This window comes from Anomalospiza imberbis, chromosome 15, assembly GCF_031753505.1.
Source record: "Anomalospiza imberbis isolate Cuckoo-Finch-1a 21T00152 chromosome 15, ASM3175350v1, whole genome shotgun sequence".
NCBI lineage: Eukaryota > Metazoa > Chordata > Aves > Passeriformes > Viduidae > Anomalospiza > Anomalospiza imberbis.
In genome coordinates, this window is record NC_089695.1 from 2,516,931 (window position 1) to 2,544,917 (window position 27,987).

General features: G+C 53.2%; 4 protein-coding genes across 9 annotated transcripts in view; all 4 read right to left on the reverse strand.

Annotated features, from left to right (window-relative positions):
• LOC137482874 (protocadherin gamma-A4-like) overlaps positions 1-27,987 on the reverse strand; it is a 160,641-nt gene that overhangs the window by 100,104 nt on the left and 32,550 nt on the right. The window contains exon 1 of one of the 6 annotated variants that reach the window (XM_068205477.1): positions 16,519-19,101. The exons of 4 other annotated variants lie outside the window; for them this stretch is intronic. In XM_068205477.1, the coding sequence (XP_068061578.1) occupies positions 16,519-18,999 (2,481 nt within the window). In that variant the 5' untranslated portion in view covers positions 19,000-19,101. Of the gene's footprint in view, positions 1-16,518; positions 19,102-27,987 lie in introns of those variants that run through there. One more of the 6 variants, XM_068205474.1, reaches the window with a different exon arrangement.
• Positions 262-2,893, reverse strand: LOC137483314 (protocadherin gamma-B5-like). Its single transcript, XM_068206302.1, has one exon. It carries the CDS (start codon positions 2,755-2,757, stop codon positions 262-264), a length of 2,496 nt encoding a protein of 831 aa, XP_068062403.1. The 5' UTR covers positions 2,758-2,893.
• On the reverse strand, positions 3,799-14,795 carry LOC137483315 (protocadherin gamma-A12-like). Its single transcript, XM_068206303.1, has 4 exons — positions 12,339-14,795; positions 9,202-9,208; positions 7,645-7,782; positions 3,799-3,860 (listed from the first exon to the last, which is right to left on the reverse strand). The coding sequence occupies exons 1-4, from the start codon at positions 14,790-14,792 to the stop codon at positions 3,799-3,801; spliced, it is 2,661 nt and encodes an 886-aa protein (XP_068062404.1). The 5' UTR covers positions 14,793-14,795.
• On the reverse strand, positions 24,717-27,358 carry LOC137483316 (protocadherin gamma-A10-like). The gene is made up of 2 exons (XM_068206304.1): positions 24,793-27,358; positions 24,717-24,734 (listed from the first exon to the last, which is right to left on the reverse strand). Exons 1-2 carry the CDS (start codon positions 27,244-27,246, stop codon positions 24,717-24,719), a joined length of 2,472 nt encoding a protein of 823 aa, XP_068062405.1. The 5' UTR covers positions 27,247-27,358.

The window sequence follows — 27,987 nt, forward strand, 5'->3', positions numbered from 1 at the left end:
CTTAATCCAGTCCACCACGGAGACAAGACTGCAACTCACATCAACACGACTCCGGGAAACATGGGGAAAATGAGAAGCGCTGCTACTAGCCGAAAGGAGAGCTATAGTCAAAGTCTGTCAGCTGAGGCCGCTACCGCGAAAAAATGAAAAACTTCCGCCGCTACGTGGAGACACAGATGACGAATCCCCACTAACACCACGCAGAGAATACCAGGGGGAAAAAATGACGACGATTCGGAAACTTTAAAAAAAGGAAGAATATCAGGCTTTACAGACCTGCGGTGCATCCGGATCGGCTGGCAGCTCTCCCACGACGAGGTCACTGCTCGGGCTCGGCTTCTGGCAGGAATCCCCGCCCAGAAGCTCCTCCGCAGACAGGATGGGCACCGGCGGCGGCGGCCAAGCGGCCTCGGGCACGGCGCGGGCCGGCGCCGCCACGCACAGGTTGTAGGAGTAGGGCAAGGTGCCCTCGCAGAAGTCGGCCGGGAAGGCGGCGCCGGCCACCGAGAAGCGCTGCGCGCCCAGGCAGCGCAGCACGGCGGGCGACCCGGCCCGCCGCAGCCGCGCCAGCACGGCCAGCGCCACGCTCAGCACCAAGAGCGCCGACAGCAGCGCCAGCGCCAGCACCAGGTAGAACTGCAGCTCGGCCGCCGCCGCCGCCGCCGCCTCGGCGCCCGCCGCCCGCTCGCTCAGCTCCGGCAGCGCCTCCTGCAAGCTCTCGGCCAGCACCACGTGCAGCGTGGCCGTGGCCGACAGCGCCGGCTGCCCGTGGTCCTTCACCACGGCCACCACACGCTGCTTGGCCGCGTCCCGCTCGGACACGGCGCGCGCCGTGCGCACCTCGCCGCTGTGCAGCCCCACGCGGAACAGCGCCGGCTCCGACGCCTGCACCAGCTCGTACGACAGCCACGCGTTGCGCCCCGCGTCCGCGTCCACCGCCACCACCTTGGCCACCAGGTACCCGGCCTCGGCCGAACGCGGCACCACCTCGAAAGGAGGCGGCGCCCCTCCCGCAGCCTCTCCCGCCGCCGCCGCCGCCGCCGCCGCCGGCCACAGCACCCGGGGCGCGTTGTCGTTGCGGTCCAGCACGAAGACGCGCACCGTGGCCGTGGAGCTGCGCGCCGGCGAGCCGCCGTCCTGCGCCCGCACCGCCACCGTGAACTCGCGGCACTGCTCGTAGTCCAAGGAGCGCTGCGCGTACAGCGCGCCGCTCCGCGCCTCCACCGACACCAGCGGCGCCGCGCCCGCCGCGCCCGCGCTGCCGCCCGCCAGCCAGTAGCTCACGCGCCCGTTGGCGCCCGCGTCCGCGTCCCGCGCCTGCACGCGCAGCACCAGCGCGCCCGCCGCGTTGTTCTCCGCCACGTACGCGCTGTACGCCGCCTCCTCGAACACCGGCGCGTTGTCGTTCACGTCCGACACCTCCAGCACCAGCTCCGCGCTGCTCCGCAGCGCCGGCCTGCCCCGGTCCCGGGCCACCACCGTCACGCGGTGCTCGGACGCCTGCTCTCGGTCCAGCGCGCCCGCCGTCACCACCTTGTACGAGCCGCCCGAGGACGCCACGATCGACAGCGGCGCCTCTCCCGACAGCTCGCACGACACCTGGCCGTTCTCTCCTGAGTCCAGGTCATTTATGTTCAGCACGGACACCACGGTACTCGCTGGCGTATCCTCAGGCACGGGGCTCGACAACGACAGGACTGTGATCTCAGGTGCGTTGTCGTTCACGTCCAGCACCTCCACCACCACCTTGCAGTGTGCCACCAGACCTCCACCGTCCCTCGCCTCCACCAGTAATGTGTAGCCTCTCGTGTCCTCGAAGTCCAAAGCCTCTTTCAGCGTGATCATTCCGCTCTCCGCGTCGATCATGAACTTCTGAAGTACCTTGGCAAGCATTTTCCCGAAGCCGTAGGTGATGCGAGCATTGTTGCCGGTATCGGCGTCAGAGGCAGAGATGTTTAACACTCTCGTCCCCGGGGTCGCGTCTTCACGCAATCTCGCACGGTACCGGTCCTGCCCGAATACAGGTGGATTGTCGTTGGCGTCTGTAACATTGACCCTAATTCTGATAGTTCCGGATCTAACTGGATTCCCGGCATCCACCGCCGTCAGCACCAGCTCGAAAGAGCTTTGCTTCTCCCTGTCCAACGCTCTCTCCAGCACTAATTCCGGCTGATTGCTTCCATCAGGGCTCTCTTTCATGACGAGAGAGAAAGACGGGTTGCTGGTGAGCTGGTAAGTCAGCAATGAATTGCTTCCCGAGTCAGCATCTTGGGCCATCTCCAGGGGAAAACGAGCACCGGGGAGAGTCCATTCCCCTATATCAAGTTCAAGGGCAGCGTTGCTGAAGGCCGGGGAGTTGTCGTTCACATCCTCGATGGTAACCTCGACGCGGAAAACGTTCAGCGGGTTGTGCACCAGCGCCTCGAAGCTGACAGAGCAGGTCGCCGACTCGCCGCACATCTGCTCCCGGTCCAGCCTCTCGTTCACGTACAGGTTCCCGTTCTCCTCATTCACCGTGAAGTATTTCAGCTGCTTCTTGCCGGCAGACGCCACCTGCAGCTTGCGCACGGGCAGCTCGTCCGCGCTGAGCCCCAGGTCCCGCGCCAGCGGCCCCACGAGCGAGCCTCTGCCCAGCTCCTCGGGGATGGCGTAGCGGACCCGCTCGGCCGCCGCCCGGCACCACACGCACAGCAGCACCGCGGCCAGCAGCGCTCGCCCGCCGCCCGGCCCGCGCCTCTGCCGCCGCCTCACCGCCATTCTCCGCCGCCTGCGCTCGCCGCGCTCCTGCCTCCCGCCGCTGCCCTGCCTCCCTTCCAGCCGCTCTCGCCGGCGAGAACAGAGACTGCTGAAAGGCACAGAGATCCGTGCACCGCCTCTCCCCGCCGCCGCTGCTGCTGCTGCTGCTGCTGCTGCTGGCGGCGGTGCCGCTGCCGCTGTGGCCGGCGCCGGGCGAGCGAGCAGCCTGCGGGGCCAGGACGCTGCGGCGGCGGCGGCTGCGGCTCCAGCGCCGCTCGGCGGCGGCCAACAGCGGCACCCGGAGGCGCCGCCGCGCCGCTGCAGCCGCCGGATGGCCGCGCTCAAGGGGGCCCGGCTTTGGGCGGGGCTCGGGGCCTGCACCGGCCCCGGGGGCTCTCCCCGATTGCAAACAGCCAGCGCAGAACCTCTTGCTTAATTCCACTCCAAGGCGTTTCTAACTGAGATGCGATGTCGGATGCTTTAACAGCATTCTTTTGAGTCACATTCAGAAGTGAGAAGCAAATATTCATGGCAGGGCAGTAAAGAATGGAATTCAGCTGCTCTTAAAAAAATCATGGGCCATTAACACCAGCAAGAAAATATAATATAGGGAAAACTTCAAGAGCTTTTTCTCACTTGTCTTGAATTGTGTTTTCTTTACCTGGGTTAAAATCATTTTAAATACAGTTCAGCTTAAAGTAATATAAGCAACCCCCATGCCAAGAGAGCAGAATGACCTTTACTCTTGTTTCTGACCCATCAAAGTTGATTCATCTGAGTTGTTTCATTCATCCATATCTGAGCACCTGACAATGGGAAATGCAAAGCAATACTCAGTCCTTCATGGAGCCAAACAATCTTCTCAGTTTCCAACTTAAATTTTATTAACGGTGATTTAATCCACACCTCTGCCCTGAGCAGGAACACTGCTAGACTTCAACGTCGGAGGCATATCCAAAACTTCTCTGGGCAATATCTTCCATTTTCACACAACCCACACTGAAAAGCTTTCTCCTAAACAAAACCTCCCTTTTTTTAGTTAAAAAAAATTTGTCTGCTGTTCTACGACAACAAGCCCAGGTAAAAAGAGCTCTGTCCATATTTCCTATGAGCTTCCTCATAAACTGAAACAGCAAAAACAAACTTTTAAAAGTCTACACAGAGCTATCACATCTCCATACTTGAAGACCCAAACTCCTTCAGTCCTTCTGCATACCAGAAATATTCCAACCCTCAGACCACTTCCATGATCCATCTGGGGACTCTAACATGTCCATTTGGGATATTGACCCAAGATCTGCATGCAGTCTATGCTCTCACAAAAAGAGTTGAGAGGGGAGAAGGACCTCCCTTCACCTGCTGGGCTGAGTGCTTGTCATGCAGTGCAGGACACAATTTGAGCAGCAGGTGCCCATTGGCAGCTCATGTCCCATCTCATCACCCACCAATGACCCAAAGCACTTCTCTGCAAAGCTCTTCCCTATCCCTGACCCTCTGTTGAAACTGGGGACTGCCCCACCCCAGCTGCAGGACCTTGCACTTTGTTCCACTTCAGGATGGTTGCAAGGGGCCACTTCTCCAGCCTCAGCCTCACTGGCAGCTCTGCCCTCCCCTGAATCAACTCCAATTGGTGTCAGCTGCACATGGGCTGAAGGTGCACTCAGTGCCATTGTCCATGAAGGCACTGAACAGAACTGGGCCCAGCCAGGGCCCTTCAGGGACAGCACAAGTCACTGCTTTCCACCTGCACATTCAGCCACTGTCTGTAACTCTTTGCAGGTGACTCTCCAGCCTCTTCCTCAGCCATGTAACAGCCTCCAGATGATTGCCCAGCATGCTCCTCTGGGTGATGGCCTGGGGGACATGGCACAAGTTCTCCCACTGGCCCCTGGTCTGCTCATGGCAGTCTTGGCTGGGCTGGGTGGCCGCTCTTCACTTTGACAACTGCAACCGAGATGCTTCTGCATTTTACAACACAGACAAAGTGTTCCTGGGTGAGCACAGCAGGAGGGCTTATGAAACCCTTCCTCTGTGCAGCTGTAAACATCACAGGGGTGTGTGGGAACTGCAGCTGCACTCGGGCACTGGGGACAGAGGAGACCTTCCACCTAAGGTCAGACACGCTGAGGTTGAGCTCATGACAACAAACACTGCAAGAGTAGAAACATATGGAAACGTACAGATGAAATAACATTTTGTAGGTCTCCCTTGTTCCACAGAAGCCACTCAAATCACACTGGACTCCATCAGGCACAGGCTGGTGTCACCTATGACATGTGACAAGCAAGGGAATGCCTGAGCTCTTCTCTAGCCTCACACACAGAGCTCCCCTGTCTGCTCTCTCCTCCACGCCATGCCACTGGAAGGTTTTGCTTGTGCCCATCTCCTCACTGCTCACATCTAGCATGAGTTGATAATGCACTACAGCCACACCCAGAAGGGAGGTACCATTGTCTGCTCACCACCATTATGATAAGGAACTGAAGGATTCTAGAGCACACAAATGATAAACAACCACACTAAAAGAACAGCAGTCATCCAACAAAGAATGGCTCATCAAACCATTGGCTTCAAGGGAATCTCCTCCTCATCCTTATCACATGCTCTGTTCCACAGACATGCAACATCCACTAAAGTCATATTTACATCTATTTCTCCCAACAGGAACAGAACACAAAGTCTCTCTCCTATCTCCTGCCTTCCACTCCAACTGGAACAAGAGCAAGGGACACTAACACACCATATGTGGCTCATAAAAGATAGCTTGTTGATAAATCAAAATATACCCACATACCGAGTAAATCAAGGAAGAACAAAATGAAACAAAAAAACCCCACAGAAAAACCCAAATCATGGATCAGAAAATGCAAGGAAGCATTAGAAGAGAACAAGTAGTCAGAGATGCTCACAGTGAAGTCTTCTAGGCCTTCATTGCAGGCCTTAAAATTCACCCCAGAAGGCGCCTGGAAGTCACTCAGGTCCCAAACTGCAAGTTTGGCCCTAAAGATTCACTCAGAACAGCAGGACAGCAGGGTTCATTTGAAGCATTAGTTTTCAGCTCAGCAACTTTTTTACTGCATGGCCGGCTCATCCTGCACAGTTATGAAACCATCATTTTCAACAGCTTCTCATCGGCCTCTTTCTCAAGGTAAATCTTCTGGCAAATTACAACAGATTCCCTTCTTGCTTCTGCTTCCTATTCCCCACACACCGTTCAGTCTTAAGTGGCTGAAGTAAGGATGTGCTGAAAACATCAGTCACCGTTTCATATTTAAAAGTACTGACCAGAATTGTGACAAGGAGCTGCAGCCTTCCTGGAAACAAAGGCCTGAATCAAAGTGCAATTACAACTCTGAGGAAACTCTGTTTCCCATTGTGGCATAGAGATGCAGATGGATAACGGAGGTTCCACACAGGATTCATTAGCAGTTCTAGCCAAGAATTAAGGTTCTACATGAACAGTTACTGTGGAAAGTGTTAGTGTCGGAGGACTGTCATTGTCCTTCATCACAGAGAAACCAGGAGCAGAACAGCAAGGGCACTGCCTTTGGCACCAAGCATGAAACCAAACCATTTCTCTGCCAAACCCACACTGAGTCATTGATTTTCCTGGCACAGAACTGAGCTCTCACCCTCCTCACTCTGCATTTACAGCCTTTAGTTTCACCATCCACACATACCAACATTTTGATTCCATGTTGGCCAAAGAGAAAAACAACACCCTGGGGAAACATCCATTTATGAAGTTGTATTTCTTGAATGAAATATTCAAGGTCAGGCTGGGTGGGGCTCTGAGCAACCTGCCCTGGTGGAAGATATCCCTGGACACAGCAGAGGAAGGTGAACGAGAGGAACTTTATGGTCCTTAGCAACACAAATCATTCTCTGGATCTGTGTTTCTAGGATTCTATGAATACATGTACAGCCTCAAGGGATGGATGAGAGATACTTTCCATACAGGACAATTATGTTTTGGAGTTTCCAGGACTGACAGGAACAATGAGGATCAACTTTACTCCTTGACAAAAATACAAGCAAACAAACAGACAACCCAAACCATACCAAACATAGTAAAAATATTAACCAACCCAGCCAAGAACGGGAAAACACCAGAAGAGTATCAGTCATGGCCTCACATTGCAGATTGGGTCATTTGCAGTATACACAAGACACAGCAAACTGGACTGTAACTAATACACAGGAGGCCTCACACAGGAGCTCACAACATAGGCCCCAGACTGTCAATCCCTTGGACAGTAAGAGTCCAGACGCTCTCTATCTTTCATTTACTCATTTGATTTAGTAGACATCACAGTAATTTCTTCACAGCACCTTCTCAGTTCTGCCTGAAGGTCTTCTCTCTGCCCATCTACATAGCAGAGACGTTCCATCCCTTTCACAATTTTTGTTGTCTTTCTCTGGATATACTCTAACATCAGGTCTCACAAAAACACAGTGAAGACAGAAAATCATAGAATCACCAGCTTGGAGAGACCTCCAAGATCACTGAGTCCAACCCATGCCGCAAAACCTCAACTAAACCATGGTACCGAGAGCCACATCCAGTCTTGTTTTAAACACTTCCAGGGATGGTGACTCTTCTACCACCTCCCTGGGCAGACAGGTTCAGTACTTCATCACTCTTTCCATAAAAAACTTTTTCCTAATATCCAGCCTATATTCCCCTTGGCACAGCTGAAGACTGTGTCCTCTCATTCTGTCAGCTGCCCCTCCCTTGTCCTGCTGGCCACACTATTTGTTATGCAGCCCAGAATGTGATTGACTTCCTGGCCTGCAAGAACTCACTGCCAGCTCATATCCCATTTGTCACCCCCCAGGACCCCAACTCCTTCTCCACAGGGCAGCTCTCAATCCCCCAAGTCTGGACTGAAAGGGGATTGCCCTGACCCAGGTGCATGATGTTGCACTTGACCTTGTTGAACTTGGTGAGGTTGACATGAGTGCACTCCTCCAGACTGTCCAGGTCCCTGGGGATGACATCCCATCCTTCTACTGGATCCGTGGCACCACTGAGCTTGGTGTCAGCTGCAAACCCGTAGAGGGCACTCTCAATCCAATTAGCTGTGTCACTGATAAAGACCCGGAATATTGTGATCCAAGTACAGGCCCTTGAAGACCCCACACATTGGTAGTTTCCAGCTGGGCAGTGAGATATTGTCTACAACTCTTTGAACTCCACCTGCACTTGGACAACAGGACCAGATGGGACCTTTCATGTGAGATCAGATACCCTGAGGTCACGCTCAAAACAAAAAAGCAAGGCAAGAGTCATTTCTTCAGCAGAAGCAAAACAAATCTCCTGGTACACATCTAGTTTCATTTTATGAAGTCATCATCAGCTCTCATGAGGTTTTTTTACATGATGCGGCCTGTTAACTTCCCTACAAACAAAATTGTCAAAATGTTAACACTTTATAAAGGGCCTTGTTTGTATACTATGAGAAAAGATGAGAGACTCTTTTTTAGCTTTTTCTTCATTTCCTTCTCACCAAAAGTCCTGGTTTAGGTGATTAAAGTGAGTTGTTGCTGCAAAACAAGACTTGCATCTTCTAAAGCAACATGCCTTATCTCCAGAAATGGGAACGTGAACCACGACCTGCCAGCAAACAAAGGCCTAAAAGGAAGTGTAATTGCAGCTGTGAGGAAACCGTGTATCATAATGTTCCAGGGACACAGAGATGGATAAAGGAGAAGAATCACAAGCCATTCGACTCAGACATCAATGTTCTAGCTACACACATTCTAATACCTCACTGTCAGATGACAACCATTGCCTTTCAAAGCAGGGAAATTGGGATCAGAACGTAAATGGCACAGGCCTTGGCACCAGGCATGAAACCAAAACACTTCCCATCCAGAAACACATTGTTCCATCCATGTTCCTTGTTCCAAGCGAGTCTCTCACCTTCCTTGCTCTGCCTTCACAACTTTTAGTTGCACTACAGGCATGACCCAACATTTGGCTGCATGTCAGCCACAAGCAAAAGAACACATAATTCTGGAACATTCTAGGAAAATAGGAGTGTATCAAGGTCTTTCTGCTGGCAGCTGAACACCTTCATGGGTGAACATGGATGAGAACAACTCCCACCCTCTGATCACCTGAACACATCTCTACTTCCAGGGACTATCAGCCAAATCAAGGCCTACTTGTAGAACATAAAGAAACAAGGAAGGAACAGGAAAGGCACAGAAGTTAAGAATCAGGGCTTAATATTTCAGACTTTGTCAACTGTAGCAGGTACACAAGAAACATCATCTACCTTGCAAGAAGTACACAGGAGGTTCACAGGTACTTTACACAGGCCTGCTTCTCTAAGTCAGCTCTTTGGAAAACAAGAAAAGTGCACAGGATCATAACTATGGGCACAAAAATAGGGGAAATTCAATGTTTATACCAACCTTGGAGATAGTCAAACTATACCACAGCAAACTTTTACCTACCCGATTTCTGTGCAGACAGAAAGCTTCAGCGTGCTCACGCATCACCCAACAGAGACCACTTGGCAAACAGGCACCATCAAAGGACATGTTTCCCACACAACTTCTCCTCATGGAGAATAAGGATCACAGCACGCAGATCAACACATAGCAACGTCTCTGCTCTCTTTCATTTCAAGGAATGTGAAATCTTCAAGCCCCCAAACTAGAATTTCCTAACAAAACTACCACCCCATGCCCTACATTCTCCACAAACTGTTTAAATGCTAACAAAACATCAGCAGATACTTCATATGAGCAAGATCCATTAATTACATCTGAAGCTTGGTCAAGGCTGGGGAAAGCTCAGTACAACCAAGACAAGATTTTACATCACCGTCTTACAAGGACATACAGCTGGAAAACTGACAGCTCCTAAACACAGAGTCTCTGAATCATGTTTGCATCTCCGTGGCTATGTCTGCAGACAAATTCATGCAAGTCTGTATCTTTTTGGGATACAGGAAAAGGGGCAATTCTGTAAGTCCAACAGGCCTTGGCACTAGGATTGCTGTGGAAGCACCCTGAGTCTAGTGGAGCAGGCAATCCCCTCCTTGCCTGCTCTGAGGCCAGTCTCACACTGATCTTCCACTGGCTTCTCACCATGAAGATTTGACAAGAAAGAGTATTTCTTTAAGTGATGTTTTGCAGAAAGACATCTATGAAAGTCTTTTTCTTTAGATCTAAAACCATGGAAGGCATGAACAGGTCAGACAGACAATTCTAACAGATGTGATCTTCCAGACACTCTCAGAGAAAAAGGCCCACCTTTGGCTCATTAGATCAAGCAAGATAACAAATTAACACATGCTTCATGGAAGGGAACATCCCATACAGTTCTAGATAATGGCACCCAGAGTAGCTACATAATTCAGGTACTTATTAGGTATCAAGTGAAATGTTTGATCTTCCCCAAACTTCCATTATGTATCTGTTACATATTTAAGCTGTTAGGTAAGATTGATGAAAAGATGCAAACTCACAGGGACAACCTCCCAGGGTTCCCCCTACAGGTGGAATAAGATGTCATCCAGCTAAACATTTGGGGATGATGAAACTCACATTGCATGATTCCACAGCTGGGCACTGCTCAGGGAAAAGAGCAATCCATATTTCTTGTGTCTTTCAAGAGACCTTCACACACAGCTCCCAGGACCCTTATCTCCAGCCCTTCTTTACTTGCATAGGATCCTCTGACCCTCAGAAGTTGCAAGAACATGTAATAAAATTCCCAGATGCACAGAAAAAGATATCTGTAATGTGCACCAGGATCAGGCCATGTACATTCACTAGTTGGGCAGTGCCTCCCTCAGCAAGCTTCGATACCTCAATATTTCAGTAGCAGGTACTCAAGCAGGGTATGCAGTTGGTTAAAAGTCAACAGAACATTCACTCAGGGGCTCACACCAAAGACCACCACCACTGTTTCCCAGTGTAATTTCTACAGACAATAAAAAAGGGAAAATGCACGCAAGCATTACTGTCAGCCTCATTTAACAACTAAGACAAACTGAACTTGTACACCATCTTTACATATTTCAGGTATTTCTAATCACAGCAGAGCAAATGTTGGGAGTTGCTCTATTTTCATGAGACACCAGGAGAGAAAAGAGGCACACACAACTTCTCTTTACTGAGAACGAGGATCATAACATGCATTCAAAGATATATCTTTGCTCATCATGATGCTTCAAAGAAATTTAAAATGTACTGAACACACTAAGCAATGTGCATATCTGATTAAAACCCAGCCATCAGAGCAGCAGCTCAGAGACACCATTATCCTACTTCAGCATATTGTGCAACTTGGAAGATAGGTTACTCTCAAACCTTGACACCCCTGTGTGCTGATGCTCAATAACTGCCACTGCCAGGAAATGTCACACTACAGGGAAGCAGAATGATGAACCACTGCTTGAGCAGCCACATTCTGAGCAGTGCGATATCAAAAAATAAGACAGCTTCAGACTCATTTTATCATTTAGCTCATAATAACAAAGCATGCAGAAAATAAGAGGGCAGAACCCACTCTTCTACATTTCAGCACTTGGAGTAGAGACATAATCTCAGTCTTTAGCAGGGATTGAATACAGGGCATCCTCTTCCCGAAGCTCACATTATGGCAATTGCCACAATTGCACAATTAAGCTATCAGCTACAAACATCGCATCAACCTGCAAACACACAGGAAGGACCACCCAGGGCTCCCAGTACAGCTGGAATAAATTCTTCTAGTCAAGCCTCTTCGAGAAGACAGAAGTCACCTTCTGGCCTAGACCACTCTCTTCAACAAGCACCATCACACCATGGACTTCACACGGCTATCTTTACATCTCTGTCATGAAGGTGGAGGACACATCTCTTTGGTCATTAGAGAATTGTGAAGAAATGTCTAACTTCTGGAAGGCACAAATGAGAAGTCCTCTAGGACAAACTAAAATGGTGAAATCTGAATAGGGTCATTCTCCCCTCTCCTCACCTTGCCACCCATATAATGACACTCTTTCCCTCTCCCCTGGCACAGCTCCTGCCATAACAGAATTTTTCAAGCTAAGGCACACCCAGTACTTGCCAAAAAAAAAAATTTAAAGACATGGCATCAGCAAAATTTCTCTACTGATTCCTCCAATGGCTCTTTGTACTCAACCATATACATTCTTCCAGAGCGTGCACAAAGACCAGAACATAGATGAATGCAAAGACAATTCTCGGTCACTGGCTTACCGTGAGAAAAACTAAAGGCTAAGAGGAATAGAAACAATGTCAGCATCACATTCAGGAATATTTCACAGCACTCAAGCACATGTGCTGTCGGGAAGACATTGGATTCTGATAATAATGTGACATTCCCCTAACTAACAACACAAGGAATCCATTCGGAAGAGCTAAGGCAGTGAGGAAAACTATATTATATTCGTAAGGGAAAAAAACGAGAAAGGACCTGGCAGCAGACAAAAAATTAAAGACACAGAAAAAACCCGCACCAGGCAGCGGCATCACTTCTATGTCCTCCAACAACGGCTTATACGTCCATCACCCCGCAGCATGACTGACCAAAACGTCACTGAAAGGAATTTTGCCTTCCGGAATAAATAACTCACCGAGGGAGGGGCGGGATCCACAGGACGAGCGCCGGCAAGATCCTCGTCGCCGAGCAGCGGCGCGGGCTCGTCGGGCGGCGGCCGGGCCGGGAGGGTGTCGCAGCAGCTGCCGCCCGAGAAGCGCAGCTGGCTCTTGCGCGAGTCGGCCGTGAGCGACACCTCGTGCGAGTAGGACTGCAGGAAGGCGCGCACGCCGTCGATGCCCACGAAGTGCGACACGGGCACGCCGCGCAGGGCGCCGCTGTCCGCCGGCAGCAGCTGCTGGCGGCGCCAGCGGCGCAGGCGCAGCGCCAGCAGCAGCAGCAGGAAGGCCACGAAGAGGCACGACACGGCGGCCACGGCCAGCACCAGCCAGCGCGTCAGGCTGGCGGCCGGCTCGCCCGGCGCCGCCGCCCCGTCGGCCGCGCTGCCCAGCTCGGCCAGCAGCTCGGCCACGCTCTCGGCCAGCACCACGCTCAGCGTGGCCGTGGCCGACAGCGCCGGCCGCCCGTGGTCCTTCACCAGCACCACCAGGCTCTGGCGCGCCGCGTCGCGGGCCAGCGGCGAGCGCGCCGTGCGCACCTCGCCGCTGTGCAGCCCCACGCGGAACAGCCCCGGCTCCGTGGCCTTGGCCAGCTCGTACGACAGCCACGCGTTCTGCCCCGCGTCCGCGTCCACCGCCACCACCTTGGCCACCAGCGCGCCGGCCTCCGCCCAGCGCGGCGCCAGCTCCACGCCCGACCACGCGGCGCCCGAGCCCGCCGCCGCCGCCGCCGCCGGCGGGTACAGCACCTGCGGCGCGTTGTCGTTCTCGTCCACGATCAGCAGCCGCACCGACACGTTGCTGCTCAGCGCCGGCGCGCCGCCGTCCTCCGCACGCACCCACAGCTGCAGCTCGCGCAGCTGCTCGTAGTCGAAGGAGCGCAGCGCGTACAGCGCGCCCGTCTCCGCCTGCACCGACACGTACGACGACAGCGGCGCGCCCCGCACCCGCCCCTCCGCCAGCCGGTAGCGCACGCGCGCGTTCTGCCCCCAGTCCGCGTCCGTGGCGCGCACCGTCAGCACCAGCGCGCCCGCCGCGTTGTTCTCCGCCAGCCGCGCGCTGTAGCGCTCCTCCGCGAACACCGGCGCGTTGTCGTTCACGTCCAGCACCCGCAGCGCCAGCACCGCGCTGCTCTGCAGCGGCGGCGACCCGCCGTCGGCCGCTCGCACCGTCACGTTGTACTCCGACACCTGCTCCCGGTCCAGCTCGCTCGCTGTCACCACGCTATAATAATTGCCCTGCGAGCTTTGAAGCCGGAACGGCATGTCCTTGTCCAGCGAGCAGCGCACCTCGCCATTCGACCCCGAGTCACGGTCCTGCACGTACAAAAGTGCTACCACGGTTCCGGGCGGGGCATCCTCAGATATCTCACTCAGGGCCGACCGTAGAAAAATCTCGGGTGCATTGTCGTTGATGTCTGTCACAGTGATTACTACTTTCGCTATGTCGGAAAGGTCCCCGCCGTCTCGAACCTGTATCTCCAGTTCGTAGGAGGTACCTTCTTCGAAGTCTAAATTATTCATCAACGTGATTGCTCCCGTTTCATCGTCCAGACGGAATATGTTTAACGCTTTCTCAGAAACCATTTGATAAGAATATTTTACTTGCCCGTTGAGACCTTCGTCAGCGTCCGTGGCCGTGACAGTGACGAGGACAGAGCCCACGGGCACGTCCTCGGGCACACGCACCGTGTACTCCGCCTGGCTGAACACGGGCGCGTTGTCGTTCGCGTCCAGCACCGTCACGCGGATCCGAGCCGTGCCCGTCCGGGCCGGATCGCCGCCGTCCATCGCCCTCAGCACCAGCTCGTGAAACGCCGCCTCCTCCCGGTCCAGCGCCTTCGCCAGCACCAGCTCGGGACGCTGATCGCCGCCGGGGCCCGTCCGCACGGCCAGCGAGAAGTGCTCGTCGCCGCTCAGCTCGTAGCTCTGCAGGGAATTCCGGCCCGAGTCCGGATCGTGAGCCCTGGCAAGGGGAAACCGTGCACTCGGGGTTGTCGTTTCGATCATTTTCAGCTCTGTTTCTGCCTCTCGAAAGCTCGGAGCATTGTCGTTAATGTCCGTAATTTCCACTTCGATTCCATAAAATTTCATTTCTCCCTCTACTACCAGCTCACAGCGCAGCACGCATATCTGCACATCCTCGCACAGCTGCTCTCTGTCGATCCTCTCTGCCGTCACTAAGTGTCCCGTCTTCCCGTGTAGAGAAAAGTACAGAGTCCTGCCTCTTTCTGTAATGTGTACACCGCGGTCGCGGATCTCCGGCAGCTGCAGCCCCAGGTCCTTGGCCACGTCGCCCACGAACGAGCCCTTGGGCATCTCCTCGGGCACGGAGTAGCGCAGCTGCCCCCACGCCGCCTCCCACGCCACCAGCAGCACGGCCCAGAGCAGAGCTCGCTGCCGCCGGCCCCAGCGCCTCCCCGCCGCGCACATCTCCACCGCCGGCAGCTCCCCACCGCCGATCACCGATGACCCTCACGTTCTCAGGCCCTTGTCTAAAAGCGGAGCCGTTGTCTCCGCTTCGCTGCAGGTCGGTTCCCGCGCTGCCGGAATGATCGCAGACCGCTCGGCTGCCGAGCTTAATACGGAGCGAGTGACCGAGCCGATCCGCGGCGGGCGGGGCTGCAGCGCTCCGAGCTCCCTCTCGCTCCTCTCGGTCAACAGCGGCGCTCGCAGCCTCCTCCCGGCACTGCAGGCACCGAGCGCTGCCGAGCGCTGTGGTTCTGCCTTTCCCACGGGCTGCTCGCGGGGATGGGGCATTCGCCACGGAGGCTTCGACCCTGCTTCGGCTTTTCTCCCCGACCCTTAACTGATCATCACCGGAAGAAATATAGAGTTTCCCTGTGGTTCTTCTTTTTCTACCGCTCGGGAAAATTCGCTTACTAACGTGGATATATCTCAAGTGAAAAAGATTCCCATAATACGACGCGCATAGTCTTATGAATCTTATTTTACTACTCCAAAACTACAATCTCCATCACAAATTTTCTAGCAATCTTTATTGAATAGAACAAAGAAAAGGGCACTGAAGTAGGAAACTTGATATTCAGACCCTCACTCGGAGATCCACAGCTATCAGGCTCATTAACACATATTTGCATTAAGCAATTAACACGTATTGCTTTAAGTACTCCGTTTTTATCCCAATCTTCTGGTTTCAGAGAATCCAGACAAAAAACAAACCCGCCAAACAACCGAAGATTAGAAAGAATGCCTGGGATAATTAACCGGTCTCTCTGGGCTACAATTATTGCAGACACTTTATCTTAAAACACGGCCTACATTTTCCTCCTTCAGGATGGAGGAAAGACCAATAACTTCTCTGTCCCGAAGAGAACAAGTAAATTTAACGAAAAAAAAAAAAAATCCAGCACCAAGCACCAAGTCCATTTTCCCTATTCTATCAAAGTCCTCGTATCTGATGATATAGAATAAGAATTAGTGTTCAATATTAAAATGAGAAGCTGTATGAAAAATACGAAAATTCATGTCTGGATAAAATCTCTCCATTCATTAACGTTGCCATCTACGTGGCAGCCTTCTGAAACATATCAGAACACACATGGCGGAACAGAAGACCATTGTCTAGGGAGGAGCAACCTGTAGTATTTATTTGGGAAACAGCAATACCAACGATTTTGCTTTAGAGAAACAATGCCTGGAAGAAAATAGCCGAGTGCTACCATTTCTGAATCAGCTTTCCAGCAAAACATGACACACCGTAGAACTTTGATAAGGATTATCAAACAACTTCCAGCAGCACAAAAGCATTCGTCAACATTTGTTCACCTATAAAACAGGTCCAAGTACAAGAGTATAGGGAAGAGGGAATTCGAGGGAAAAAATTCAAAACCGAAGTACCTATAATAGTTTCTATAATGGAAGATCACTAATTTACCGCGTTCGTGACTCAAAACGAGACCTCTAGTCAATACCTCTCACGGACTACCACCACATAACCAAATGCCACGGCTGCTTGCTGAGAGTGGAATGAGGACACAGTATTTCACTCCTTCCAGGACAAACAAATTACTCGAACAACACCAGGCGGAAAACAAACAAATAAACAAAAAAAAAAAAAAAAAAAAAAAAAAAGAAAATAGAACCATGGCCCAAAAAAAGAACAAGGAGAACAAGAAAAGTATGCAGGTTTACAGACCTGCGATGTGTCGGCATCAGCTGGCAGCTCTCCCGTCAGGGCGCTGCTGCTCGAGCTCGGCTTCTCGCAGCAATCCCCGCCCAGAAGCTCCTCCGCAGACAGGATGGGCACCGGCGGCGGCGGCCAAGCGGCCTCGGGCACGGCGCGGGCCGGCGCCGCCACGCACAGGTTGTAGGAGTAGGGCAAGGTGCCCTCGCAGAAGTCGGCCGGGAAGGCGGCGCCGGCCACCGAGAAGCGCTGCGCGCCCAGGCAGCGCAGCACGGCGGGCGGCCCGGCCCGCCGCAGCCGCGCCAGCACGGCCAGCGCCACGCTCAGCACCAAGAGCGCCGACAGCAGCGCCAGCGCCAGCACCAGGTAGAACTGCAGCTCGGCCGCCGCCGCCGCCGCCGCCTCGGCGCCCGCCGCCCGCTCGCTCAGCTCCGGCAGCGCCTCCTGCAAGCTCTCGGCCAGCACCACGTGCAGCGTGGCCGTGGCCGACAGCGCCGGCTGCCCGTGGTCCTTCACCACGGCCACCACACGCTGCTTGGCCGCGTCCCGCTCGGACACGGCGCGCGCCGTGCGCACCTCGCCGCTGTGCAGCCCCACGCGGAACAGCGCCGGCTCCGACGCCTGCACCAGCTCGTACGACAGCCACGCGTTGCGCCCCGCGTCCGCGTCCACCGCCACCACCTTGGCCACCAGGTACCCGGCCTCGGCCGAACGCGGCACCACCTCGAAAGGAGGCGGCGCCCCTCCCGCAGCCTCTCCCGCCGCCGCCTTTCCCGCCGCCGGCGGCCACAGCACCCGGGGCGCGTTGTCGTTGCGGTCCAGCACGAAGACGCGCACCGTGGCCGTGGAGCTGCGCGCCGGCGAGCCGCCGTCCTGCGCCCGCACCGCCACCGTGAACTCGCGGCACTGCTCGTAGTCCAAGGAGCGCTGCGCGTACAGCGCGCCGCTCCGCGCCTCCACCGACACCAGCGGCGCCGCGCCCGCCGCGCCCGCGCTGCCGCCCGCCAGCCAGTAGCTCACGCGCCCGTTGGCGCCCGCGTCCGCGTCCCGCGCCTGCACGCGCAGCACCAGCGCGCCCGCCGCGTTGTTCTCCGCCACGTACGCGCTGTACGCCGCCTCCTCGAACACCGGCGCGTTGTCGTTCACGTCCGACACCTCCAGCACCAGCTCCGCGCTGCTCCGCAGCGCCGGCCTGCCCCGGTCCCGGGCCACCACCGTCACGCGGTGCTCGGACGCCTGCTCTCGGTCCAGCGCGCCCGCCGTCACCACCTTGTACGAGCCGCCCGAGGACGCCACGATCGACAGCGGCGCCTCTCCTGACAGCTCGCACGACACCTGGCCGTTCTCTCCTGAGTCCAGGTCGTTCACGTTCAGCAGGGCTACCACAGTGCCGACCGCTGCGTCCTCAGGCACTGGGCTGGACATTGATAGAATCGTGATTTCGGGCGTGTTGTCGTTCTCGTCCGTGATATCGATCTGCACTTCGCAGTGATCCGTGAGCCCGCCGCCGTCGGTCACCTCCAAGCCAAAAACGTATTTTTTTTCTTCCTCAAAATCGAGTACACCCACAGTTCTGATCTCTCCACTCTCGCTCTCGATAGCAAACAATGACAGCACATCGTCTGGGACGTTGCTGAAGGAGTAGGACACTCGCCCATTGGAGCCCACGTCCGCATCCGTGGCTCGGACCCGCAGCACCAACGACCCCGCTGGCAAATTCTCTGCCACTCGCGCCTCGTAGACACCTTTGCTGAACACCGGCGGGTTGTCATTGGCGTCTGTCACGTTGATGCGAACCAGGACAGTCCCAGACCTCGCAGGTTCCCCGCCGTCCACTGCTGTCAGCACCAGCTCCAAGGAACTGAGCTTCTCCCGGTCTAAAGCTCTCTCCAGTACTAATTCCGGCTGCTTCTTTCCACCCGGCTTTTCTTTCACGGACAGTGAGAAGGACGGGTCGCTCGTGAGTTGATATGTCAGCAGTGAGTTGCTTCCTACGTCTGGATCTCGTGCCATTTCCAAAGGAAAATGAGTACCAGGAATTGTCCATTCACTAATCTCGAGCTCCAGGGCAGCCCTGCTGAATGTCGGGGAATTGTCATTCACGTCCTCAACGGACACCTCGACTTGGAAAACGTTCAGCGGGTTGTGCACCAGCGCCTCAAAGCTGACGGAGCAGGTCGGCGACGCGCCGCACATCTGCTCCCGGTCCAGCCTCTCGTTCACGTACAGGTTCCCGTTCTCCTCATTCACCGTGAAGTATTTCAGCTGCTTCTTGCCGGCAGACGCCACCTGCAGCTTGCGCACGGGCAGCTCGTCCGCGCTGAGCCCCAGGTCCCGCGCCAGCGGCCCCACGAGCGAGCCTCTGCCCAGCTCCTCGGGGATGGCGTAGCGGACCCGCTCGGCCGCCGCCCGGCACCACACGCACAGCAGCACCGCGGCCAGCAGCGCTCGCCCGCCGCCCGGCCCGCGCCTCTGCCGCCGCCTCACCGCCATTCTCCGCCGCCTGCGCTCGCCGCGCTCCTGCCTCCCGCCGCTGCCCTGCCTCCCTTCCAGCCGCTCTCGCCGGCGAGAACAGAGACTGCTGAAAGGCACAGAGATCCGTGCACCGCCTCTCCCCGCCGCTGCTGCTGCTGCTGCTGCTGGCGGCGGTGCCGCTGCCGCTGTGGCCGGCGCCGGGCGAGCGAGCAGCCTGCGGGGCCAGGACGCTGCGGCGGCGGCGGCTGCGGCTCCAGCGCCGCTCGGCGGCGGCCAACAGCGGCACCCGGAGGCGCCGCCGCGCCGCTGCAGCCGCCGGATGGCCGCGCTCAAGGGGACCCGGCTTTGGGCGGGGCTCAGCGCCTGCACCGGCCCCGGGGGCTCTTTTTGATTGCAATCTACAATCACGGAAGCTCTTCTTTTATGTTGAGCGGAAAACCTAATGATTATAGCAGCAATACTCGTGCCATGCCTAAAGGGGTTTTTTTGTAGCTGTAGGAAACATTTAAGCTGATATTATGTACTGCCATAGACCTTTCCATCTTGTTGTTGGAGGGGGCATGAAAACGGAGAAGGAAATAATTATGCGTGTCAGAACAATTAAGAAGTTTGGCTCTTGCTGTCAGAGAATCTAAGTCTTGACTCTAGTTTGCAACCAGGATGCAGAGAGGCAGAAGGAAATCCTGCCATTTCTAACCACTGATTTCAACTTTTCTAAACCCACTCTGTCAGTTTACACCAAAACTATAAATGCTTCATTTTCCCATCGCTGTCTCTGCATCCCATTCAAAAGTGTGCATTCGATGTTACTTTATAAAGTCAAGGTTTAATTCTGATTTAGAACAGTTATTAAAACTGACAAAGAAATGTGAAGCCCATAGTCAGTAGACCTGAACTCAAAGCAATATAACTGTGCATACCATGCAGAAAAGAAGAAACTGCAAATTATTACACTGACTCCAGTCCAGGAGAAAATCAAAATCAGTGCTGGTGGTTGAAACCCCAAATTCTAAGGCCTGCCATAACAATGGATTTCACATTTGTACTGGTTTAATTTTGGGAGCTGCTACACAAAAGTCCTATCAACTGGCCAACCCAGATGCCAAAGGAGAGCATAAATAGTAATAAGTTTTTAATTATTTTGAATGATTAATATCAAAATCCCAAATCTTGATCTTATCTTGCTAAGTAAGTTATACCAGGTCTATGGTCTTCAGTGTTTTTCTTACAATTCTGCCTTAAAATGATCACTCCCACAGATGATGAAAGGTCACTGAAATCTCAAGATTTAAGCTAGGTAAGATGCACTGATTTGAAAGGGCTACTAGGTCTCTCTTGACTGGACCTAATGATTTTAGTAAATCTCAGAAAATGCATTTATTCAGAACAAGAAAAATGCTTCTAAGTAAGGTCAGACAACACACTTTTCCTGACCCAGAGATGGAGCAATTGAGAGGCATTTTTAAAGCTTTTATTCCATTTTCAGTCCCATGAGAAGGGTGAGACAATACACGTTATAATTCACACTATCACAATCAGAAGCCAATTATTTCCTAATTACAATACACCATAAGTGTTTCTTGGCATATCAGCTTTTTCCACACCATACTGTAAATGCCTTAAAGCAAATCATCTAAAATTACCCCTCATGGGTCCTGCTACAATGCATCTTTCATAGTTCTGTTTCTCTAAAATATCTAGTCTTATTTGCAAGGCCATCTTTTGAAACTTTTTTCTAGCTCCACTTCTCTCTCAACAATGTCTGCCCTATTCCATGGCATTTCTAAGACAGTATTTCTTGTCCCAAAGTTTGCATACAGATGCAGACTACGCGAGCTTTCTGTCAAGCCCTGAGAACTTCCTACAAATCCATTTCCCCCTCTCTCTTGAACTGAAAAAAACTTCTTTGACAGCCTTGTTCATCATTCGTGGTGCACAGTGAAGCGCACAAGGCACCATCACTAACAATGCCAGGATAACAATCAATGCATATTTTTTAAAGCTCCTTTAGCCAAGGTGCAAAACTCCATCCTTCAAACAAGCCATCTAACCATGATCCATCGTTTGTTTTAATTTGATTTGTTAAACCTCTCTGTTTTTGCAAGACACTGAATGGTCAGATAAGTTCATACAACACAGTCCTTCAAAATCCTCACAACCATGTCCATGTGCCAATAAGAGAAAAACGGTGGTGGCTCTGTTCTGTAAGGTTGCATGTCTGACAGCACCAACATCTGTCATCATGTCACTAATTGCAATGGAAGTAGCATTGACTTCTTTACTCAGCTAAAACCTTAATTGGTATCATTGTTTCAATGCCTCACCTGAGGCAACTTGAGGTAGAAATAAAGCTGATGTAACTCGATTTGCAGGGCTCCAGGGTTTGATATTGCTATTACAGTTTTCCTCATAGTGATGGGCAAATCTTTTTTCCTCTGTGTTTTCTCTTGATGGCTTTTTTAACATTAGGTGTTATCACAGTGAGTTGTCTGATGCTACATGGGCCACCTTTAATTTTTGAGGTATAGTTTTGTTAGGCTCTAGTTCCACAAATGAGCCAATACCTATTTGGTAATTGCCATGGGGACTCATCTAGGTCAGCAATTTCGCTCTAAGGGGTACGGTGGTAGTACAATTGTATTACAAACTTGAGTTTCTGTATACAGGATGATGGGGAGTAACGTTTAATTGTGGATCTCTTTGGTACTGAAACTTAGCACAAAATTCTTTTTGCTAAAGAACTAAGAATTTTCAATTTTTGAGGTTTAGAAAGTGTTTTAAGAAGATTAAGGGTCCAATGATACTAAGTGGTTATGGGATTTGTCTTGTTGGCAGCCTCATGCTAATATTTTCACAACTGAGGATTGGCCACTCGTTAGGGCCTTCTGTCAGGCCCTAAAAACTCTCTACAAATCTATTTCCCACCTAATCTCACTATTTGCTCAGAAAGAATCTCTTCTCTTATCACATGCACAGTTCCACAAAGATGCAACTTCTTCTAAGGTCATATATAGGTCTGTTAACCCATAACAATACTGAAACAGAAATGTCCCTCCCTCTCCTGCTCTCCACACCAGCATTAACGTGACCAGAAAATACATTCCTAAACGAACATATATCACTACCTAAACTAAACCTACATACACAGAAGATCAGAAAAGGGGAGGGTGCGGCGCGGGGCGTGGAACTGGGAAAAAAACCCAAGACAAAACTAGATGATAAATGTAAAGAAATGTTTTCAGAGAAACTGACAAGGAGGACATTCTAGTATTCATTGTTAACATGGAAATTCATCCCCAAGAGCACCTGGAACTCACTGAGGTCTCAAGCTGAAAGTGTGAAGTTGAAGTCTTACTCTGGACTACACTGTAAATGGTTGCATTTTTCAAGCAGTCATCATCTCTCATTGATTTTTCTACTATGTGATCTGCTCATCTTACACAAATAAGCAGCCATAATTTTAAAGGCCTTATTATAGGTCTCACTCTCAAAATAAACCTTCTAAGAATGTGCAATAGATTCTCTTTTACCTTCTGTTACTTTGTTCCTAGCATATAAAATTTTGTCTTAGTTCATTGAGGCATTTACTGCAAAAGAACACTCACAGCTTCTAAAGCGTTACAGTCCAGAAAAGGAAAAGAAAAAGGAACCACAACATTCCAGGACAGAAAGGCCCGAAAGAAAGCGTAATTACAACCATGAAGAAGCTCTCCATCACAACATTCCCGAGAGATATAAACTTGCTCTTCAAGGCAGAGATAATGTTGCCAACATTAGATCTTTGGATTAATTCAGTTTGATCTCTCCCTGAAGTGTATCTGGACTGCAATGTCAGGTGACTCTCCCCTTGAGCAGGGACAACTCTCAAGGCTTGCCACTCCCTAAAAAATACCTTGTATATTTCATCCATATAGCAAGTAGTAGAGTGAACCTTACCATCAACCTTTGTTAAGATGGGCTTCTATGAAGCCATATTGAAAATAGTTTTAATAACAGCTCTGATACTGTTCTTTAAGCGATCTAAATTGCTCGTTTGCAACATCTACGCATGCATCATCCTTCTAAATGCCGATTTATTGTACAAATGCTATATTATAAGAAGACTACCATTGTTTTTCAGTACAGAGAAACCGGCGTCATAGAAAAAAAAAATGGCAGAGGCATTGGTGATGGCGACTGACAAAAGAGACGTGGGCTCCATGGTTTGCACACATGAAGCCATTTCTTGATTTGCAAAGCTGAGCTTATATACCTTTTCAGCAGTTACTAAAAATAGCACAACTATAACATGTAACTAGGTAACATTGCTTAATCCAAAGCCTCGTACTAACTAGCGCAGGTGCATGTTATCTCATATGAGTTCCGCTCACCAAGCACATCGTACCAAGCACACCGCTGACTTCTGCATTCCTTCTTCAAGGTTCTGTTTTCTGTTGCCAAGGCCTGAGGCCTACTAATGCTAACATATCCACTTCTGTCATGAGCTGGACAGTGCTCCCAGCTTGGCTTTCTAGCTGTATTCCTACACATTGGGACCAGGAATTATATCAAACCATTATTCAGCCAAAACCACACTGACACACCTGTGTATCAATGTTTTTGTCTTAGCAACAGCACAGCATCAAGGTATAGATGGAAACTGCTCTGCCAGCCTTATGATTTGAATAAATACCTATTTTTAGGACTATCAGCCAAACAAATAACCAGTTTTAGAACAACCAAGGAAGCAATGGGAAAACCCCAACAGTGCAGGAGTCATAGCCTGACATTTATGGCTATGTCAAATAGTAGTAGCAGTTCTTTTGTAGTAGGTACAAAAGAAGAGTATGTAGCATCCAGAGGCACAGATCTCCAAGTAATCTTGTTGGAGAACAAGAAAAGGAAACTGCACAGAAGCAGAACAAAGGGAATCAAGTACCACCTTGTGTGAAATAAATATTTACACCAACATTTCAAATTTCACAATAGAAAAGTTTTCCAGCTGCTCTGACTCTGTGCTCATAGAATACCTCAGCAAGCAGAGACACCATGAATCAAGGCAATCTACTTTGAAAACAGATACCACTGAAAGACATCTCCCACACAATATCTCCACATGGAGAACAAGGATCCCAAAAGAGATCCATGCACAGGAATTGTCTGCTCAACACACGCACCTGAAATAACATGAAATGTTCTAAGCAGTATAAGCAATACGTAGCTCAGATAAAGACTCAGTAATAAGAATCAACACCAAGACACTGTCAATCTTCATTAGCACATAGGTATTTTGGAAAATAACTCATTCTGCAGCCATTAATACAATGTTTACACCTATATCAAAAAACTACCTTTCACAGGAAGAGCTGTATGGGATATACCACCAGATAAAGCTGTGAGCACAGATGATGAACAGCAGCAAAATATTCTCTTGCATACTGCAAGAGATCCACAGGGAAAAGCTCCAATGATTCACATCTATAGGCCCTGACAAACTCAAAGGGATTTTATGAAACTTGTAATATGCAAGCAATTTCACCATCTATGCTTGAAAGAACTGTCAAGTTTCTAAAGCTAAAAGAGGAGTTATTTTCCAGGAGATATTGGATAAGTGGACAGAATGAGAAATTATAACGACGTGTTTAATTATTTAGTTAATTAATCCAGGGCCTAACGTACCTTCAGGCAAAAGCAGCATTATTTCTCCAGGCTCCTACACCTGTGACGTAAAAACTGATTGTATGGGCATCTCCTGCCTAAGTCAACGAAACTCCCTATGCACGACACAGACCACAGAGGATCAGAAGGGGGAATTTTCACGGAGGAACTCACCGGAACAGAGGCCGAATCCACGGGATGAGCGCCGGCAAGATCCTCGTCGCCGAGCAGCGGCGCGGGCTCGTCGGGCGGCGGCCGGGCCGGGAGGGTGTCGCAGCAGCTGCCGCCCGAGAAGCGCAGCTGGCTCTTGCGCGAGTCGGCCGTGAGCGACACCTCGTGCGAGTAGGACTGCAGGAAGGCGCGCACGCCGTCGATGCCCACGAAGTGCGACACGGGCACGCCGCGCAGGGCGCCGCTGTCCGCCGGCAGCAGCTGCTGGCGGCGCCAGCGGCGCAGGCGCAGCGCCAGCAGCAGCAGCAGGAAGGCCACGAAGAGGCACGACACGGCGGCCACGGCCAGCACCAGCCAGCGCGTCAGGCTGGCGGCCGGCTCGCCCGGCGCCGCCGCCCCGTCGGCCGCGCTGCCCAGCTCGGCCAGCAGCTCGGCCACGCTCTCGGCCAGCACCACGCTCAGCGTGGCCGTGGCCGACAGCGCCGGCCGCCCGTGGTCCTTCACCAGCACCACCAGGCTCTGGCGCGCCGCGTCGCGGGCCAGCGGCGAGCGCGCCGTGCGCACCTCGCCGCTGTGCAGCCCCACGCGGAACAGCCCCGGCTCCGTGGCCTTGGCCAGCTCGTACGACAGCCACGCGTTCTGCCCCGCGTCCGCGTCCACCGCCACCACCTTGGCCACCAGCGCGCCGGCCTCCGCCCAGCGCGGCGCCAGCTCCACGCCCGACCACGCGGCGCCCGAGCCCGCCGCCGCCGCCGCCGCCGCCGGCGGGTACAGCACCTGCGGCGCGTTGTCGTTCTCGTCCACGATCAGCAGCCGCACCGACACGTTGCTGCTCAGCGCCGGCGCGCCGCCGTCCTCCGCACGCACCCACAGCTGCAGCTCGCGCAGCTGCTCGTAGTCGAAGGAGCGCAGCGCGTACAGCGCGCCCGTCTCCGCCTGCACCGACACGTACGACGACAGCGGCGCGCCCCGCACCCGCCCCTCCGCCAGCCGGTAGCGCACGCGCGCGTTCTGCCCCCAGTCCGCGTCCGTGGCGCGCACCGTCAGCACCAGCGCGCCCGCCGCGTTGTTCTCCGCCAGCCGCGCGCTGTAGCGCTCCTCCGCGAACACCGGCGCGTTGTCGTTCACGTCCAGCACCCGCAGCGCCAGCACCGCGCTGCTCTGCAGCGGCGGCGACCCGCCGTCGGCCGCTCGCACCGTCACGTTGTACTCCGACACCTGCTCCCGGTCCAGCTCGCTTGCTGTCACCACACGGTAGTAGTTGCCGTGGGAACTCTGTAGCCGGAATGGGACATCACCGACAAGTGAGCAGCGCACCTCGCCATTCGACCCCGAGTCACGGTCCTGTACATACAAAAGTGCTACCACGGTTCCCGAGGGGGCGTCTTCCGAGATCTCCCTTAATGCTGACCGCACGGAAATCTCGGGTGCGTTGTCGTTGACGTCTGTCACAGTGATCACGACTTTCGCCGTATCGTAAAGAGCCCCACCATCATATGCCTGCAGGTCTAGCTCGTAGGCACCACCTTCCTCGAAATCCAGGCTTCGCCCCAGAGTGATTGCTCCCGTCTCAGAGTCCAGGTGAAATATCTGCAACGAAGTCTTTTTTTTTTTAAAGGAATATTTCACTTGTCCATTCAGCCCCTCATCCGCGTCCATGGCCGTTACAGTGAGAAGGGAGGAGCCCACGGGCACGTCCTCGGGCACACGCACCGTGTACTCCGCCTGGCTGAACACGGGCGCGTTGTCGTTCGCGTCCAGCACCGTCACGCGGATCCGAGCCGTGCCCGTCCGGGCCGGATCGCCGCCGTCCATCGCCCTCAGCACCAGCTCGTGAAACGCCGCCTCCTCCCGGTCCAGCGCCTTCGCCAGCACCAGCTCGGGACGCTGATCGCCGCCGGGGCCCGTCCGCACGGCCAGCGAGAAGTGCTCGTCGCCGCTCAGCTCGTAGCTCTGCAGGGAATTTCGGCCCAAGTCTGGGTCATGAGCCTCTGTCAATGGAAACCGCGACCCCAGGGCTGTCATCTCGCTCATTCTCAGCTCTGTTTCTCCCTCTTGAAAGCTGGGTGCGTTGTCGTTTATATCCTCAATTTCCACTTCTATTCCATAGAAGTTCATTTCCCCCTCCACTATGAGTTCACAGCGCAGCACACATTGCTGCACACTCTCGCATAGCTGCTCTCTGTCTATCTTTTGCGCCGTCACTAAATGTCCCGTCTTCTCCTGCAAAGCAAAATACTGCGTACTACCCTCGGAGACAACACGGACGCCGCGGTCGCGGATCTCCGGCAGCTGCAGCCCCAGGTCCTTGGCCACGTCGCCCACGAACGAGCCCTTGGGCATCTCCTCGGGCACGGAGTAGCGCAGCTGCCCCCACGCCGCCTCCCACGCCGCCAGCAGCACGGCCCAGAGCAGAGCTCGCTGCCGCCGGCCCCAGCGCCTCCCCGCCGCGCACATCTCAGTCGCGGCACCGCAACACGGCGAGCAGCGCCCCACCGCCGACCACCGATCTGCCTCACTGTTCGTCCCCGGCTCGCCGCTCCCGGCCGCTCCGCCGCCGGCAGTCCGTCCGCTTCGCTCCAGAAGGGTTCCGCACCGCGGGGACGATCGCAGAGCGTCCTCTCACCGGGCCAAGAATCCGGCGATCTTCTGATCGAGCCGATCCGCGGCGGGCGGGGCTGCAGCGCTCCGAGCTCCCTCTCGCTCCTCTCGGTCAACAGCGGCGCTCGCAGCCTCCTCCCGGCACTGCAGGCACCGAGCGCCGCCGAGCGCTGCCCGCTCTGCCCACGGGCAGCTCGCGAGGACTGGATATTTGCCACGTAGACAATTTTCCCGTGCAGCGGTGACCTCCTGCACTGCCTTTTCTCCAACCGAACTCTGTTTTGGTCCTTCAGGGGATCACCATCGGGAGGAATGTACAGGCATTCCCTGGGGGTGGTGCTTCAACCGCAGGAGGTACTAATAACTTACTAATGGCAATATATGTAAATTAAACCATATTTTCCCACTTCAAGCTCTAGATTACCAGTGGTCTTACCCTGTTTGTTCAGTAACTTCTTCAGCAACGGGGTCTGAGATTGAAAGCATTAGATACACACCCACACACACCGATAACCTGAGCTATCAGGCTCATTAACGTAAGCGGGACGAGAACAATCGCATGCTTAAGTCACGGAGCGAATTGTTATATGATTATTA